The sequence below is a fragment of the Nelumbo lutea genome, chromosome 2 (assembly GCF_056320005.1).
Source record: "Nelumbo lutea isolate HS-2025 chromosome 2, American lotus-T2T, whole genome shotgun sequence".
In the NCBI taxonomy this organism is placed as follows: domain Eukaryota; kingdom Viridiplantae; phylum Streptophyta; class Magnoliopsida; order Proteales; family Nelumbonaceae; genus Nelumbo; species Nelumbo lutea.
Window position 1 is genome coordinate 71,114,686 of NC_142685.1, and position 13,827 is coordinate 71,128,512.

The 13,827-nt window shown below is 38.4% G+C and overlaps 1 protein-coding gene across 2 annotated transcripts in view; it reads right to left on the reverse strand.

The window, feature by feature from the left end:
• Positions 1-9,223: 9,223 nt before the first annotated feature.
• The window catches only part of LOC148871461 (PH, RCC1 and FYVE domains-containing protein 1-like), a 154,853-nt gene continuing 150,249 nt past the window's right edge, over positions 9,224-13,827 (reverse strand). For both annotated transcript variants that reach the window (XM_088967190.1, XM_088967191.1), the window contains exon 11: positions 9,224-9,681. In XM_088967190.1, the coding sequence (XP_088823316.1) occupies positions 9,516-9,681 (166 nt within the window). In that variant the 3' untranslated portion in view covers positions 9,224-9,515. The remainder of the gene's footprint in view (positions 9,682-13,827) is intronic.

Consider the following 13,827-nt stretch of genomic DNA (forward strand, 5'->3'; position numbering starts at 1 on the left):
TCCTTTCAACTGAGCATTAGACTCTTCTGAGTTAAACCCATTTTACACCTTGCATTCCTTCATGGCTTCATGAATCTATCAGACTGAAAGTGTTTCAGACTTCCTAAACAAGTATTGCACTTTCTCCTTTACCAACCAATTTTCTTTTTTTTTTCTTTTTTTCCCTTTTCTTATTTGTTTGGTCATTCTACCAAAAAAAAAAGTGGTTATTGCTCTCTCTTTTAGCAGTAATAGCTTGGCAGATCATCCTTAGTATTCTTTACTTTTTCTTTTTTTATTATCAACTAAAAATTTTGTGGCTTCTTTAATCTTTTGGTTTATTCTTTGTTTAGGGAGCTTTCCAACATAAGATTGGGCCCATTTCATGAGTCATTCACACCACGTCAATTTAGCTTTGTCCTGCATGTAACAACTAGTTGATTTCAAAAAGAAAAAGCAAGTTACTTTAAAGTTGATGCTCAAGAGTCAAGATAACAACTTTCAACTTTAGTTATTGATTATAGATTGGAGAAGGGGTTGATCATTCTTGCCCAGGCTTGCATTGTCTGGCCCGTCCTAGATTTTTCTAGGCCTGAGTTTTCTTCAATGCCCAGCCCAAACCTAGGGCACAATTTGTTTTTTTTTTTTTTAACCCTAAGCTATACATCAGGTGGAGGGACACTCACCTTAAAATTTTCTTAACCATTATGAAATGGGAGATAAAAAGATACAGGAAAGGACATAGCCCGCCTTGTCACAAACCCAGATAACAAGAATCTCTCCCTTACACACTCAGCCTCCTTCTGACAAAGGTTTAAGCTTCACATCAAAACGTATGCTTTGCCTCGCCTTGCCTTGAGACAAAATTTGTGTGCCTCACCTCTCCTCAAGGCATATGCCTCATGTCTCAAGGATTAAGCCTTTTAAATTTTTTCCATATCATTCTTGATTAAGATGCCTTGGAAGTTATATGTATATGTGGGTTTCGGATCTCCTGCCCACGTCTACCCAAAATACACTACCCCCATGAATTAGAAACATCTCCCCTTGCATAATGCTATGTAGGAGGATGAGATGTTCTCCATGTGTGACTATGATGTTATGTGGGTAGGCGTGAACAGAGTTTATGTGGGCAGAAGATCCGGACTCGTGTATGTGATTGACTATAGGAGGCTTCTCTCTTCCTCTTTTGAATATGTCTTGATTTATCCACACCAAGAAGTCCTTCAACCGAGTGGCTCGCTCTCTTGCCAAACTTGGCATTTCTATTAGCATCATCAACATTTTTGTTTTTTTTTGAAGCCAAAGCCATAGCATCATCAATGTTCAGTTTAAAGGGATGGTTAACCAGGTAATCTCATGAGATCCATTTGGGCCTTTTTTGTTCTGATACTCATGGAAGTGAAGTTTAACAAATGAAAGAGACCATGAATTATGATCAACAGTTAATGGCATCAATATCTTTGATCCAAATCTTGACTCTGTTTATGAAGTTTAAAGTGGGGCATGACCCGGAATACACACAAACACAATTGTACATGTTTATATAAACTAGTGTAAGAGTGTATGCATGGCATGCTTGTAAGTATTAACCATATATGATCGACCTACCAATGGTCTACCTCTCTCTTGAAGAGCGGTGGGACCATCACCGCTAGATTCGCTCTAATAAAAGAGTGAACTGCTCATAGTTAAATGGGCCTAAACACTTCAGCCCATTAATGCCTATTACAAACTACTTAAGTCTGAACCACCCTATGAGCCCAAGTCTAATGGTCCAAATCTGAAATCTAGGTTGTCTATCAAGGTATTGGGCTTAATTAGATCAACCATTAATATGTAACACTAGGAATCAAGAACGACTTGTTCCCTTGACACTTAGCCAAATGTCATACTTTTGCAAAACCAATTCCAAGACCATCTAAAATCAATTGTTGATAGCTTTAGACTTCCATTGGAAAGAGTATGTTAATAAATATTTTCTTTGTTTAACAAAATGGTTGGTTCTATCACAACGATCACTTGACTAGAAAACTCACACATCTGCTCCAATATATTTGGGTGTTGACCCTAGAAGAATCTCATCGATTGGCATATTAAAAACAACTTTGCTTGATACCCGACAGAGTACCATTATCAAGTTAGGGATCACATGCAACATTTTAACTGTTTCACCCATCACAAAGTCCAAGAACAATTTGAAACTGGTCTGGTGCAATGTTTTAAGTAAATACCCGTTCTCACTCCTTGGATCACAATCCTAGAAGTTGAGACCTACTACTCTATAAGTTAGGCGGTATGAGGTTGTCACCCTTGTCAGGATAGACCACTTGAGTCTATCCATTGGTTGAGAACATTTAGACTACGTACCAACTATGGTGTCTCAAAACATAATCCTAAAATATAGTGCAAGGATAATTTGTAGAAATATATCACATGATACATGATGTAAATTGCACTTTCATTCATAACAATAGTCAATTACAGCTTATATTGACGTTGAGGGCATACACTATTTAACAACCTTTTGGACTGACTAATGCTTTAGTGATGTAGTGTCAATGTATCGGATTTTCCCAGAATTCTTGCAAAAAAAATCATCCTTATATTCTTCGACAACATCTTATTCTATAGTATAAGTTTTAAAGAACACCTAGTCCATCTCCAGAAAAACTCTCAAAATCCTTCAAAGCAATCAACTATTTATTAAATTGTCCAAGTGTGTAGCAGATCCAGAGTTCCTTCTCTTGATTACCTTAGACACATTATTTTTACTAGTGGAGTGCAGGTAGATCCTTCAAAAGTCTCTAGCATTGATGGATTGGTCCAGACCTGTCTCGATAGAGGAGAACATGGGTTCTTGGGGGCAGAAACTTCAAAGGGGATATGACACTATAGCTAGGTCCTTAACTGACCTCCTAAGGAAAGGAAAATAGGGATGGATAGAGTCGCCTGAACAGGCTTTTCAACAACTAAAGACAACTCTATTACAAGCACTAGTGTTCCTATATAATTCAAAATGACAAACACCCCTACCCTTAAACACTAATACCCACCCGTGTATTGGCATCAATTTCGAGCTGGCACCTACCCCAATTGTACGGTGTGCTAAGAATTCTTAGGGTGTGCTGAACAGCCATTCTCCCAAAAAACTAAAGCTTGGGCAGGTATGTCGATGGATTTCATTGAAAGTCTTCCTCCAAAGGAAAGGATTATTATCATAGTGGTAGTGGACCGATTCACCAAGTATGACCATTTTGTAGCTCTCACACACCCATTTATAGCCAAGGATGTAACCAATGCCTATGTTTGTGAAATTTTTTAAGTTGCATGGCATGCCATGTAGGGGTGCTCACGGTTTGATTAACAGAACCATGGGGTATTTTTTCAAATCAAACTGACCTAATCGGTTTTTTAAATATTCAAACCAAAACCGAACTGATACAACCGGTTAACCGCGGTTCAGTTTTTTTATGCACTTAAAATAAAAAATACCTAAAATTGTCGATGGTTGCTATTGGTGGGAATTTTCTGATGTTGGACTGGTTGGTGCTGGTGGTTGCCGTCGGTTGTTGCTTGAAGTGAGTACTTGAGAGGTGGCGCCTGGAAGAGCCGTAGAGAGGAGAGATGTGTGTGTGTGTGTGTGTGTGTGTGTGTGTGTGTGTGTGTGGAGAGTGAGAGAGAGAGAGAGAGAGAGAGAGAGAGAGAGAGAGAGAGAGAGAGATGGCATTGGTGCTTTCTTGCCGGCAAGGTGGTGATCGGCATTGCCGCTTGGTGTTGGTGGTTGGTGTGGGCCGCGTGGCGGATATGACAAGTGAGAAGAGAGAGATACTCACTCAGATACTCATAGAGAATAGAGAGACAGAGACAGAGACACTGGGGGAGATCCGGAGAGGCTGTCGGTCGAAGGACCGGCGTTGGAAGAAAGCAAGGGGAACTGCAGTGCCAACTGCCAAACTGGCCACTTGGGATTGGGGTTTGGCCGTCTAGGGAATATGAAGACTAAGAGAGACTGGGAGAGTGAGAAACAGAGAACTGAGAGAAGGTATTAGGTTTAGGTTTCGAAGAGACAAACAGAGAAAGACTGAAATGTCGGCTTTTTAAGAATATCGAACTGAAATCGAACTGACTGATTTGATTAACTGATTTTTCGGTCTGGTTAAGGTCGATTTTTTTTTTGCTCACCCCTAATGCCATGCTCCATAGTTAATGATAAAGATTGAGAATTCACTAGTAATTTTTGGCAAGAACTTTATTTTTTGACTTAAGGGACTTAATAAAATGAGTTGCACCTAATCTTCAAACGGATGGGTAGACAAAGACCCTTAATAGGACCCTTGAAACCTATCAGTATTGTTTTACCAACTCCTAGCCACACAATTGGGTTCAGTGGTTATCCATGGCTGAATGGTGGCATAACATTGCTTGAAGCATTATGTGGAACAATCCCTTTCACTCTCATCTCTTATATACCTAGAACCACCATAGTGCTTGTTTTTGTTAGAAATTGACAACAAATAAGAAAGGAGGAGATTGGGAGCCCGATGAACCAAAGAGATCATATGAACCAAGCGACTTCCGTTAGTAAGGGCATGTTCGTTTCCTCTTAACTCTTATCTCTTAAAAGGAATCTTTTAACTTTAAGAGAAAAATGCTTGTTCGTTTCCTCTTATCTCTTATCTCTTAAAGTACAATCATCCAAGTTATTTTGTTTTCTAATGATACCCCAAAAAGACAAACAAAAGTCTCATATATGGGGTCAAAATGGATATTTTATATTTTTCAGAATTCAGAACAACATTCTCTACATTCAGAGTTTAGAGGAAAGAAAAGTTCACCAATACTAATATACCTCTTAATGTAATTATTGCACTTTCAGATGTCAGACTTCAGAGCAAACGAATAGGCCCTAAATGAACAAACATATCATTGGGCTGAGTAGAGGAAGCTACGTTGGCAATAAAAGCAAAAGATGAAGAGTGGAGTTAAAAACAGGGCTAGAGTGCACGCACCTTATTAGGAATGTATTTTACCTACTTATAGTGAAAGTATTGTTCTCGTTGAGGAGTGCCCTTTTGAAAGACGGCTTTGTGGCCTGGTGGAAGGCTTCTAGAGGTTGCCCTTATCTAGGTCAAGGCCGACTGGTTGGGGTCAGTAGTTGAATCAGTCCTAATCCTTCAGTTGTAGCCATACCGACAGAGCACTATTGCTTCTAGAAAGTCACGGAAGCTGGTCAATGGGCTCTACAGATTCTTTGAAGAGGAAGAGAAAATAGGAAAGGTGGCTTATCATCTGAAGTTGGTAGAGGGATGTAGGGTGCATCCAATGTTTCATGTATCATGGCTTAAGAAATATCTCAAGTCATCATATAAATCATACCCACTCTACCACCACTCTTACCCAATAGATTTTTTCATCCTTATTTGAAGGCTATCCTTCAAGCAAACAAACATGTACTGATACACTCAAAACAAGGTTTTAAATATCGATACGAGTCGATATGCCCCAACCGATGTATTGGCCTGTATTAAATCTGCACCTTTCATTTTTTTTTAATTCTTTTCTTTTTCAAATTAATTCAAAGGGGTCGATTCAAGGCCCGTTTATCCCCTAAACCAGATCATACACTGAAACACCTATTATAGGGGCATATCGGGAGGTCAATGATATAATACATATCTGCTGATACACCTCGAGGAGAAGGAAAATCTTCATGGGGAGGCAATGATACTGACCAAATGATCGGAATAATAATATGCCCACTACAGATCACTTACACTATCATAACATTTTATGTTGTAACGACTTTTCTTTGTATATGACCATCTATTAAGTACCCCTACGTATCAATAAAAGGATCACTGGCAAAGTGGCAATCAACTCTTTTCATCTTGTTCTTTTCCTTCCTTGTGTAAAAATTGAAGGATGGCTCGAAAGAATTTCTAGGGAATGTATAAAAATTGATTTTAAAAGTTTCTTCAAAAGAATTGTCTCTTCATAATTAAAAGCCAACCTCCCTCATGCAGGGATGCTTTTTCATGGAACTAGAATAATCCTAGACCTGTTCAATGGCTGGGTCAGGCCGGGCTTTGTCTTTGTATTAACAAAATATATTGAGGTCCCAGCTTTGTCTTCATAAACTAGAATAATTCTAGACCTATTCAAGGGCTGGATTGGGTCGGGCTTCGTCTCTGTATTAACAGAATATACTGAGGCCCCAGCTTTGTCTCCATAAGTGAGGGAGACAGGTTGCTTAATTGATCATTAATGAGATGAACACTCATAGACAACCTAGGTTTATGGTTGAATATTTAGGTCGGTTATTCTAGTGGTTAGAATACTCATATTTCAATTAAGCAACCAAGTTTGAAATCCCTCTAACAACTTAGTTTTAAAGAAGACTACTTTTAAATTATACTTAAATGAGATTAATTGAGTTAATTATGAAATGAAGATAATTAATGAAAATATTAACTATTATAAGTTGTGTTAAATAAGGTCGGTTATGGAGTCAATTATGACAAATGGAGTTTTAAATAGAGTCAATTATAGCAAGTTTAATGGGCCTTTACCAAGGTAATGAGGTAAATTGTTGAAACCTCCTCTTAAGTTTTGGACTTGCTAAAAATAGAATTTGGAAAATAAATATTTTGGTCAAAACATAATTGTATGGGTATTTTTGACATTTTCATGCCTCTTTACGGGATACCATATTAGTTCCAAACTAGGTTTTGGTGCAAGAAGCCGCCACCCTCTCACTCCTGACGGGTTAATGCTTCGAAGGCTTTCAGCCGGTCAAAACACTTAATAATCCTTGTAACCAAAATATTTGCATCCATGATCATAGGCACAAAAATAGGGGTGTCAACGGTGTTCGAAAATTCGATTTCAAATTCGAGATTCGACATACTCAAATCGAATTTGGATAATTCGAATATCTAACCGGTCGAATTCGGATATCTTATTCATACTGAATAGCTAATTGGATTCGAATTCGGATATGACCTGATTCGATTCGATAAATATCCGAATTCGACCGATTATTTAATTCTTATATAATATATAAAATTTTTAAATGTTTTATATAATTTATAATTATATATATAATAATTAAATTATATAAATAATTTATATATTTATATATTTATGTAAATAAAATATTTATTCTATATATTTATTAATTACCTAAAATAATTAATTAGTCGAATTTGATACAAATTGAATATTCAAATATTTAATTAGAGTCGAATTCAAATATTAATTTTCAATATCCGTCCGATATCAAATAGAATTTTTTAATCTGATTCGAATTCAGATATTGCCTGATCCGATTTGAATTCAACCCGTTTACACCCCCTACACAAATACGTATCTTCTATCAGATGAATCTGGAAAAATTTTGTAAAACCATTTTCAAAACATTATAGGGAAAATTCCTAAACAATACCCCTAAACTTTGGGGGTTGTGCCAAGTTAGTCCTTGAACTTCAGAATGTGTCTTTGTAATACCTTGAACTTTCAAATTGTGTCTAATAGGTCCCTAACGTTAGTTGACCATCACTCAACACCGTCACGTGAAATCATATGCGTATTAAATAATTCCAAAATGGCAAAGTTACCCTTTATGGTATTTTTTCTGACCATTTTACCCATTTCGCCCAAGTGTTATTGTCTGGTTACAGTTGATTATTAAACAAGGGTGCATGAATAGGGGAGCAAGAGCTTTAATAGTTGATTGGTGTCCGGTTTCATAACCCTTCTTCCCTTTTCCTTCTTTTAACACTCAGACAAAATGTGTAAAATGGTAAAAAAATACCATAAAGGGTAGTTTTGCTATTTTGAAATTATTTAATACGCACCTGATGTCATGTGACAGTGTTGACTGATGGTCAACTAACGGTAAGGACTTATTAGACAATTTGAAAGTTTAGGGTACTGCAAAGACATTTTGAAGCTCAGAGACTGACTTGACACAACCCCCAAAATTCAGGGTACCGTTCAGGAATATATTTTGCAAATCAAGATCAGTAAGACATTTTGTCAATCACCTACCAGTGAAAATTCTATATTCATCTGACCGAAAACTCTCCCAAAATATTCTAACTGTTGAAGGGGTGAATCCCTTCACAATGACTACAAGTCTCCGTCCATTTTCTAGGTAACCCAACATGTTAGATATTTCCCTTATTAGGTATCACCAGTTGACAATAACAATGTCACCCTTGTCATGAACAAGAGTTAATAACAACATGCAGTGTAACAACTAGAAACCCTACCAATCACAAAGAGGATGATCCAAAGAGAGGTCTTGCTCAATATCTGTCTTTACAGACACCCACATATGTACGTCGAGTCAAATACTCTAGCAACAAAGACGTGGTGTTGCTTCTTCTCACAAGGCAGAGTACCACATGCTGTAGTGTCTCATGCTAGTGGTGCTGAGCCAGTAGCCTGGCATCATCTTAATCAAGGTTCAAAATATTGATATGCCCGATATGCCGGTAGAGACATATCAGGCAGTATTGGTAGCCCTTTTTTATTTTCATCTTTTTTTTTTTTTGGTATCTGGTTCAGGGAGGCCGGTTTAAGGTCCATCCACCCTCTGAACTGGTTGGTACCCTGAAACACCCCCTGTAGGGGCGTGTTGAAAAACCCCCGATACAATATGTATTGGCCAATACAGCTGATATGTATCGATACTTTGAACCTTGATCCCAATATATAGTCCATGGATGCATCACATAATCAATACCAACAACACAAGCGCACAGCTTAAACTCTAACTTGAAAGCTCATGCAATTGGATCTTGAGTGCATACATTGTCCAACATGGACATAAGTTGTTGTGGAAACAGATTCCCTTTTGTCCGTTAATAAAAATTGTCCAAAAGTGATAGTTCTGTTTCTTGGCAGTGTCTTTATCTTGTTGACACACTTGACAGGACTAACATGCAACTGAGGGTATGAACTATGAATTGTCTCTCCTGTTTATATTCCCAAGAAAGACTGCTTATTCAATTGCTCAATTTGTTAAAAGCCAGTCTAGAGACGGTTTTTGGGAGGAAATACATCCAGTCTGCCTTAGTTGAATCTGTAGATGGTTGTTTATAGTAATTTAACAATTGGTATGGCATTAAACAGAAGGGAGTGGCAAAGCAGAATTTATGTAGCCGATCCCATATAGTTGATAAGGTTTAGATGATGAAGGTGATGACGGGTTTCTTTGTCCATCAAAAGAATGGGCTTGAATGATAAAGAAATGTGAGGAGAACTTTATAATGGCATAGTAATTATCTAGAAAAGTTCACCTAAAATGAGAAAAGAACAAAAGAATAAAAGAATAAATGAAATACATGTACGTGAAATTTTTTACCAATGAGCTGATGTATGTTTTTACTAAAGGAAATCATCTCTATTATTCTACTGAAAAGAAGCTTTTTTTTCAAATAGAATTGATGGCAAATGTCTACTGTGATCCATACTGCAATTCAGAAGCATATTTTTCGTCTAAATTACCATATGTTTTTCCATTCATTTCAACATGTGTGAGTAGTTGTCTCAGATTCCTCAGAAACAGGAATTGGACCCACAGGTAATCCCGTCGGAGCACCATCTGTCCCTGGGTGTTTATATTTCTTAAGTAAATTATCCTTGTTTTCCTTCCACCATTCTTCAGCCTGTTGCGAATCAAATTTTCTTTTGCTGCATAAGTATTAAGAGAAGAAACAATTTAGTTAGGGTGAGATAGAATTTGAACCAGTGATAACATATGAAAATGGTGCTAAACAATTTCTTAATGCAAATAAGCAACATGTAAGAGTTCACTTTAATCCATGGAGAAGGAAAATCTAACATCTGCTTGATTTAATGGGTTTTGAGTTACAGAGGTATATTGGTTATAGGAAGATGACATAATGGAACTTCTCTGTGATGAAAGAGGGTCATCCTAGAACTGGTTTGTAGACAATGATCCTGAGTGAGATTAAATCAATGTTCAGAGAATTGGATCAGGCATTGACCTGGAAAAGGGAGAGGTATACTTGGGGTTGAGCCATGATGGCGTCATACACACACATTCAAAATATATAATTATATACATATATAATATTTAGACAGTTTTGTATGCCCTTAGCTTCAATCAAGATGATGTACTTTATGAGTTTATTGTAAATGAATAAAAGTGCATATTTGATTCATGTTCCCTTGGTATGTTTCTGTGTGATACCCTTAAACTGGACACTTAATGAGATTTGTGTTAGTTTAGAATGTTCATAGCCAGTGGATCGGTCTGGGGAGACCTACCCTGTCAAGGCTGACACTGTGGTGCCACCAAGTCGGTTGGGGTGGCATGTCTCAACTGCTAGGGTGAGACCCTAGGCACATACAGTGTAGGATTAATTGAATCTTTGGACTGGACCAGATTTCCAGTATTGCCCTGGACCTTGGATATTGATGGGCAAAACTGAAAAGTTACACTTGACCCCTAAACTCGATTATGATACTGCACTAGGTGTCGGATTGGGTTGTCTTTGATATACCATTCAGTGAGATCCTTAGCGGGGGTCAAAACCTGGGTATGTTGGGACAGTCTGAGAATTCATCTGAGTGGGTGATCATAGTGACAGGATCAGCCCATTTGTCGGACAAAGGTAATGATTCGGGATGCACTCTCACTGATGGAAACCAAGATTGCCGGCAACCAATTTCAATCTTTGAGATTTGTTTTGCAAAATATATTTTATATGAGATATAAAAGTATATATATTATGGTTTCGAAATGATTTGCATAAGGTTTTAATTCCCGGGATCCATATAAGTAGAGAGTGCAACACTGTTCCTTGCAGCCGAGAGAGAGGTCCTCTCTTGTCAGGCAGTGTGTGATCATTATGGGCTGAGAGGTTAAGTGTAAGACCATTGAGGATAATACCTGATGGGCTAATCTTGCATCTACCCACAGTCCCTAGGTGTTACAAGGTGGCTTGGCCTAGGGACCACTTAGGGTAAGTGTTGGGCCCATAGAGCCCATAAGGTGGGTTTCAGGGGGTGCACTGTCCATAACAGTGTATTCGGCCAGGCCTTGTAACAAACGTTGGGCCGAACCCATGTGGCTGATGTGTAGATCAATGTTTGGGTCCCACGCCATAACAGTGTATTCGGCTGTGTTTGGACTGTTGAAGTGTCCGAAAATCCTAGCTGTTCTGTACTACATTCAACTGCATTAAATCTGATTTAACCCAGAAATTTCTGGGCTGTTTTTTCTCTTCTTCTTGGACTGTTAAAACCTGCCGAAACATCCTTGTAACAAGGCTGTGCATTGTTACTCTTGTTCGGCTGTTTTAGAGGGCTATACGAACAGTTTTTTGGGGTCTTTTCTCTTCTTTGACAGTGGGGTTGTCTCTATTGCCCACACTGTGTTTGTGAAAAGGCCTATTCAGCAATACCGATTGGTACTTACTCTTCTTGGCTGAATGTACAACCTTGAAAAGGTACTTTGGCTGAGTGCACAACGCCTAGGAGTTTCTGATTACTTCTTGAAGCCTGAACTCAGTGTGTTGCCTCCTTGTGGTCGGCTGAACTCAGTGTGTTGTCTCCTTGTGGTCGGCTGAAATCAGTTATTGCTTGTTCTTATCCAACATACTTGTAGAAGTCATCTGAAATCATATTTGGAGTGTTTACATGATGTACTCCTCAGAGTTTGAAAACAAAAGTGGTGCTGAATATGGACTGGGTCAGGGGACTCCAAGTGATTCCTTATTGACTGTGACTACAGTTAAACTAGATGGAACTAATTATCTGGCATGGTCACAATCAGTAAAGATTCATGTTTGTAGTAGAGGAAAGTGGGGGTTCATTTCCGGGAGTAAGAAGGCTCTCCCGGAAGATGATCCATCCTACGAGAAGTGGATGCAAGAAAATTACACTGTCATTGGGTGGCTTGCGAACTCAATGCAGCCACAAATCAGTAAACACTACCTATGGATGAATTCAGCAAAAGAAATTTGGGACAGTGTTGCAGAAACCTATTCCCCAAAACTCAATGTGGCCCGGGCATATAAATTAGAAGCGATGTAAAGAATTTAAGGCAAGGAGAGAAACCTCTTGCTGTATATTTCTCAACCCTGAAATCCTTACGGCAAGAGATTGACCTAATAGAAGCAGTAACTTGGGACACCACTAATGATGCAGAGACCTACAGAAAATTGGTTGAAAGGAATAGGGTTTTTGAGTTCTTAACTGGACTAAACCTGGAATATGATATCACAAAACAAAATATTCTTTCCAAGGAGTGTGTATCTTTGTCACAAGCTTATGCATTGGTGAGTAGTGAAGAGAGCAGAAGGGTTGTTCAGGTTCAAGGGGTTGATATTAATGATCACTTTGCCAATATGGGGATTAAACGTAAAGGGAATGTTGGAACTTCTAGTGGCACAGGAAAGAAAGAAGTTGTATGTCAGTACTGCAAAAGGCCAAAGCACACCAAAGACAAGTGCTGGAAGTTACATCCTAATCTTGTTCCCATCAGGTTTCAGAAAAAAATATGATAGTAAAAGATCAGGAAGTGCAAATGTAGCTGTCGGGCCAGATAGTGAAGAGATGTCTGCTTCTGCACAGTTGGCAGCCATGAGAGCAGAATATGAAAAGTTTGGGAAGATGATCAGTCAACTCATTCAGGTATAAGGGCTTCTGCTAATCATGCTACCTCTTCAGGTAATCTCAAGATCCCTTGGATTATTGACTCAGGTGCTTCTGACCATATGACCAATCTGTCTACCTTGTTTGTTTCATATGACTTACTTCCTGGACATGATAAAATCACTTTAGCTGATGGTTCACTTGCCCCTATCTTTGGTAAGGGAACCATCAAGGCTACAGATTTCTTGTAGCTCCCTTCTACCGTTCATGTACCTAAACTAAATACAAATTTGTTGTCAGTGAGTAGTTTAACCAAGTCACTAAACTGTTGTGTAACCTTTTTCCCTTCCTTCTGTGTTTTTCAAGATCTGGAGTCTCAGAAGGTGATTGGGAGTGGCCATGAGGCGAACGAAATATACCTGTTTGATACTCCGGGACAATGCACTGATCATCTTGGGAATGTTGCTCTTGGATCTGTCTCTTCAGAGTCTGTTAGTCGGATTATGTTGTGTCATTGTCGTTTTGGTCATCTACCTTTTTCGGCTTTGAGTCATCTATTCCATGAACTGTTTAAGGGAATTAGTGTGTCCAGTCTTCATTGTGAGTCTTGTGAATTGTCAAAGCATTGTAGAAGCAAGTATCCTTTGAGAAATAAAAGATATTCTGTTCCTTTTAATATTGTGCATTCTGATGTGTGGGGGCCTTACCACTTACCCTCCATGGGTGGCTACAAATATTTTATCCTGTTTATTGATGACTTTTCACGATTCACTTGGATAATCCTGATGAAATCCCGTGATGAAGTTCCAAGACTTGTAAAACAATTCCATGAATTTGTATAACCCAATTTGATACCAGGATTAAAATCTTCAGATCGGATAATGCAAAAGAATACCTTGAGAAAAACCTATCCTGCTATCTTTCTAACATGGGGGTTATTCATCAAAGCTCATGTGCTAGGACCCCAGAACAGAATGGGGTTGCTGACAGGAAAAAATGCATATTGTTGAGGTTGCAAGAAATATCTTATTTGCCTCACATGTTCCTACCAGGTTTTGGGGTGATGCTATACTTACTGCTACCTATCTTATAAACCACATGCCATCTAGGGTTTTGGGGTTTAAGTCTCCCTTCACTCTTCTTCATCTGGACAAAGACCTTTTTTCTGTTCCTATTCGTGTCTTTGGCTGCACCTGTTATGTACATGTTCCAAGT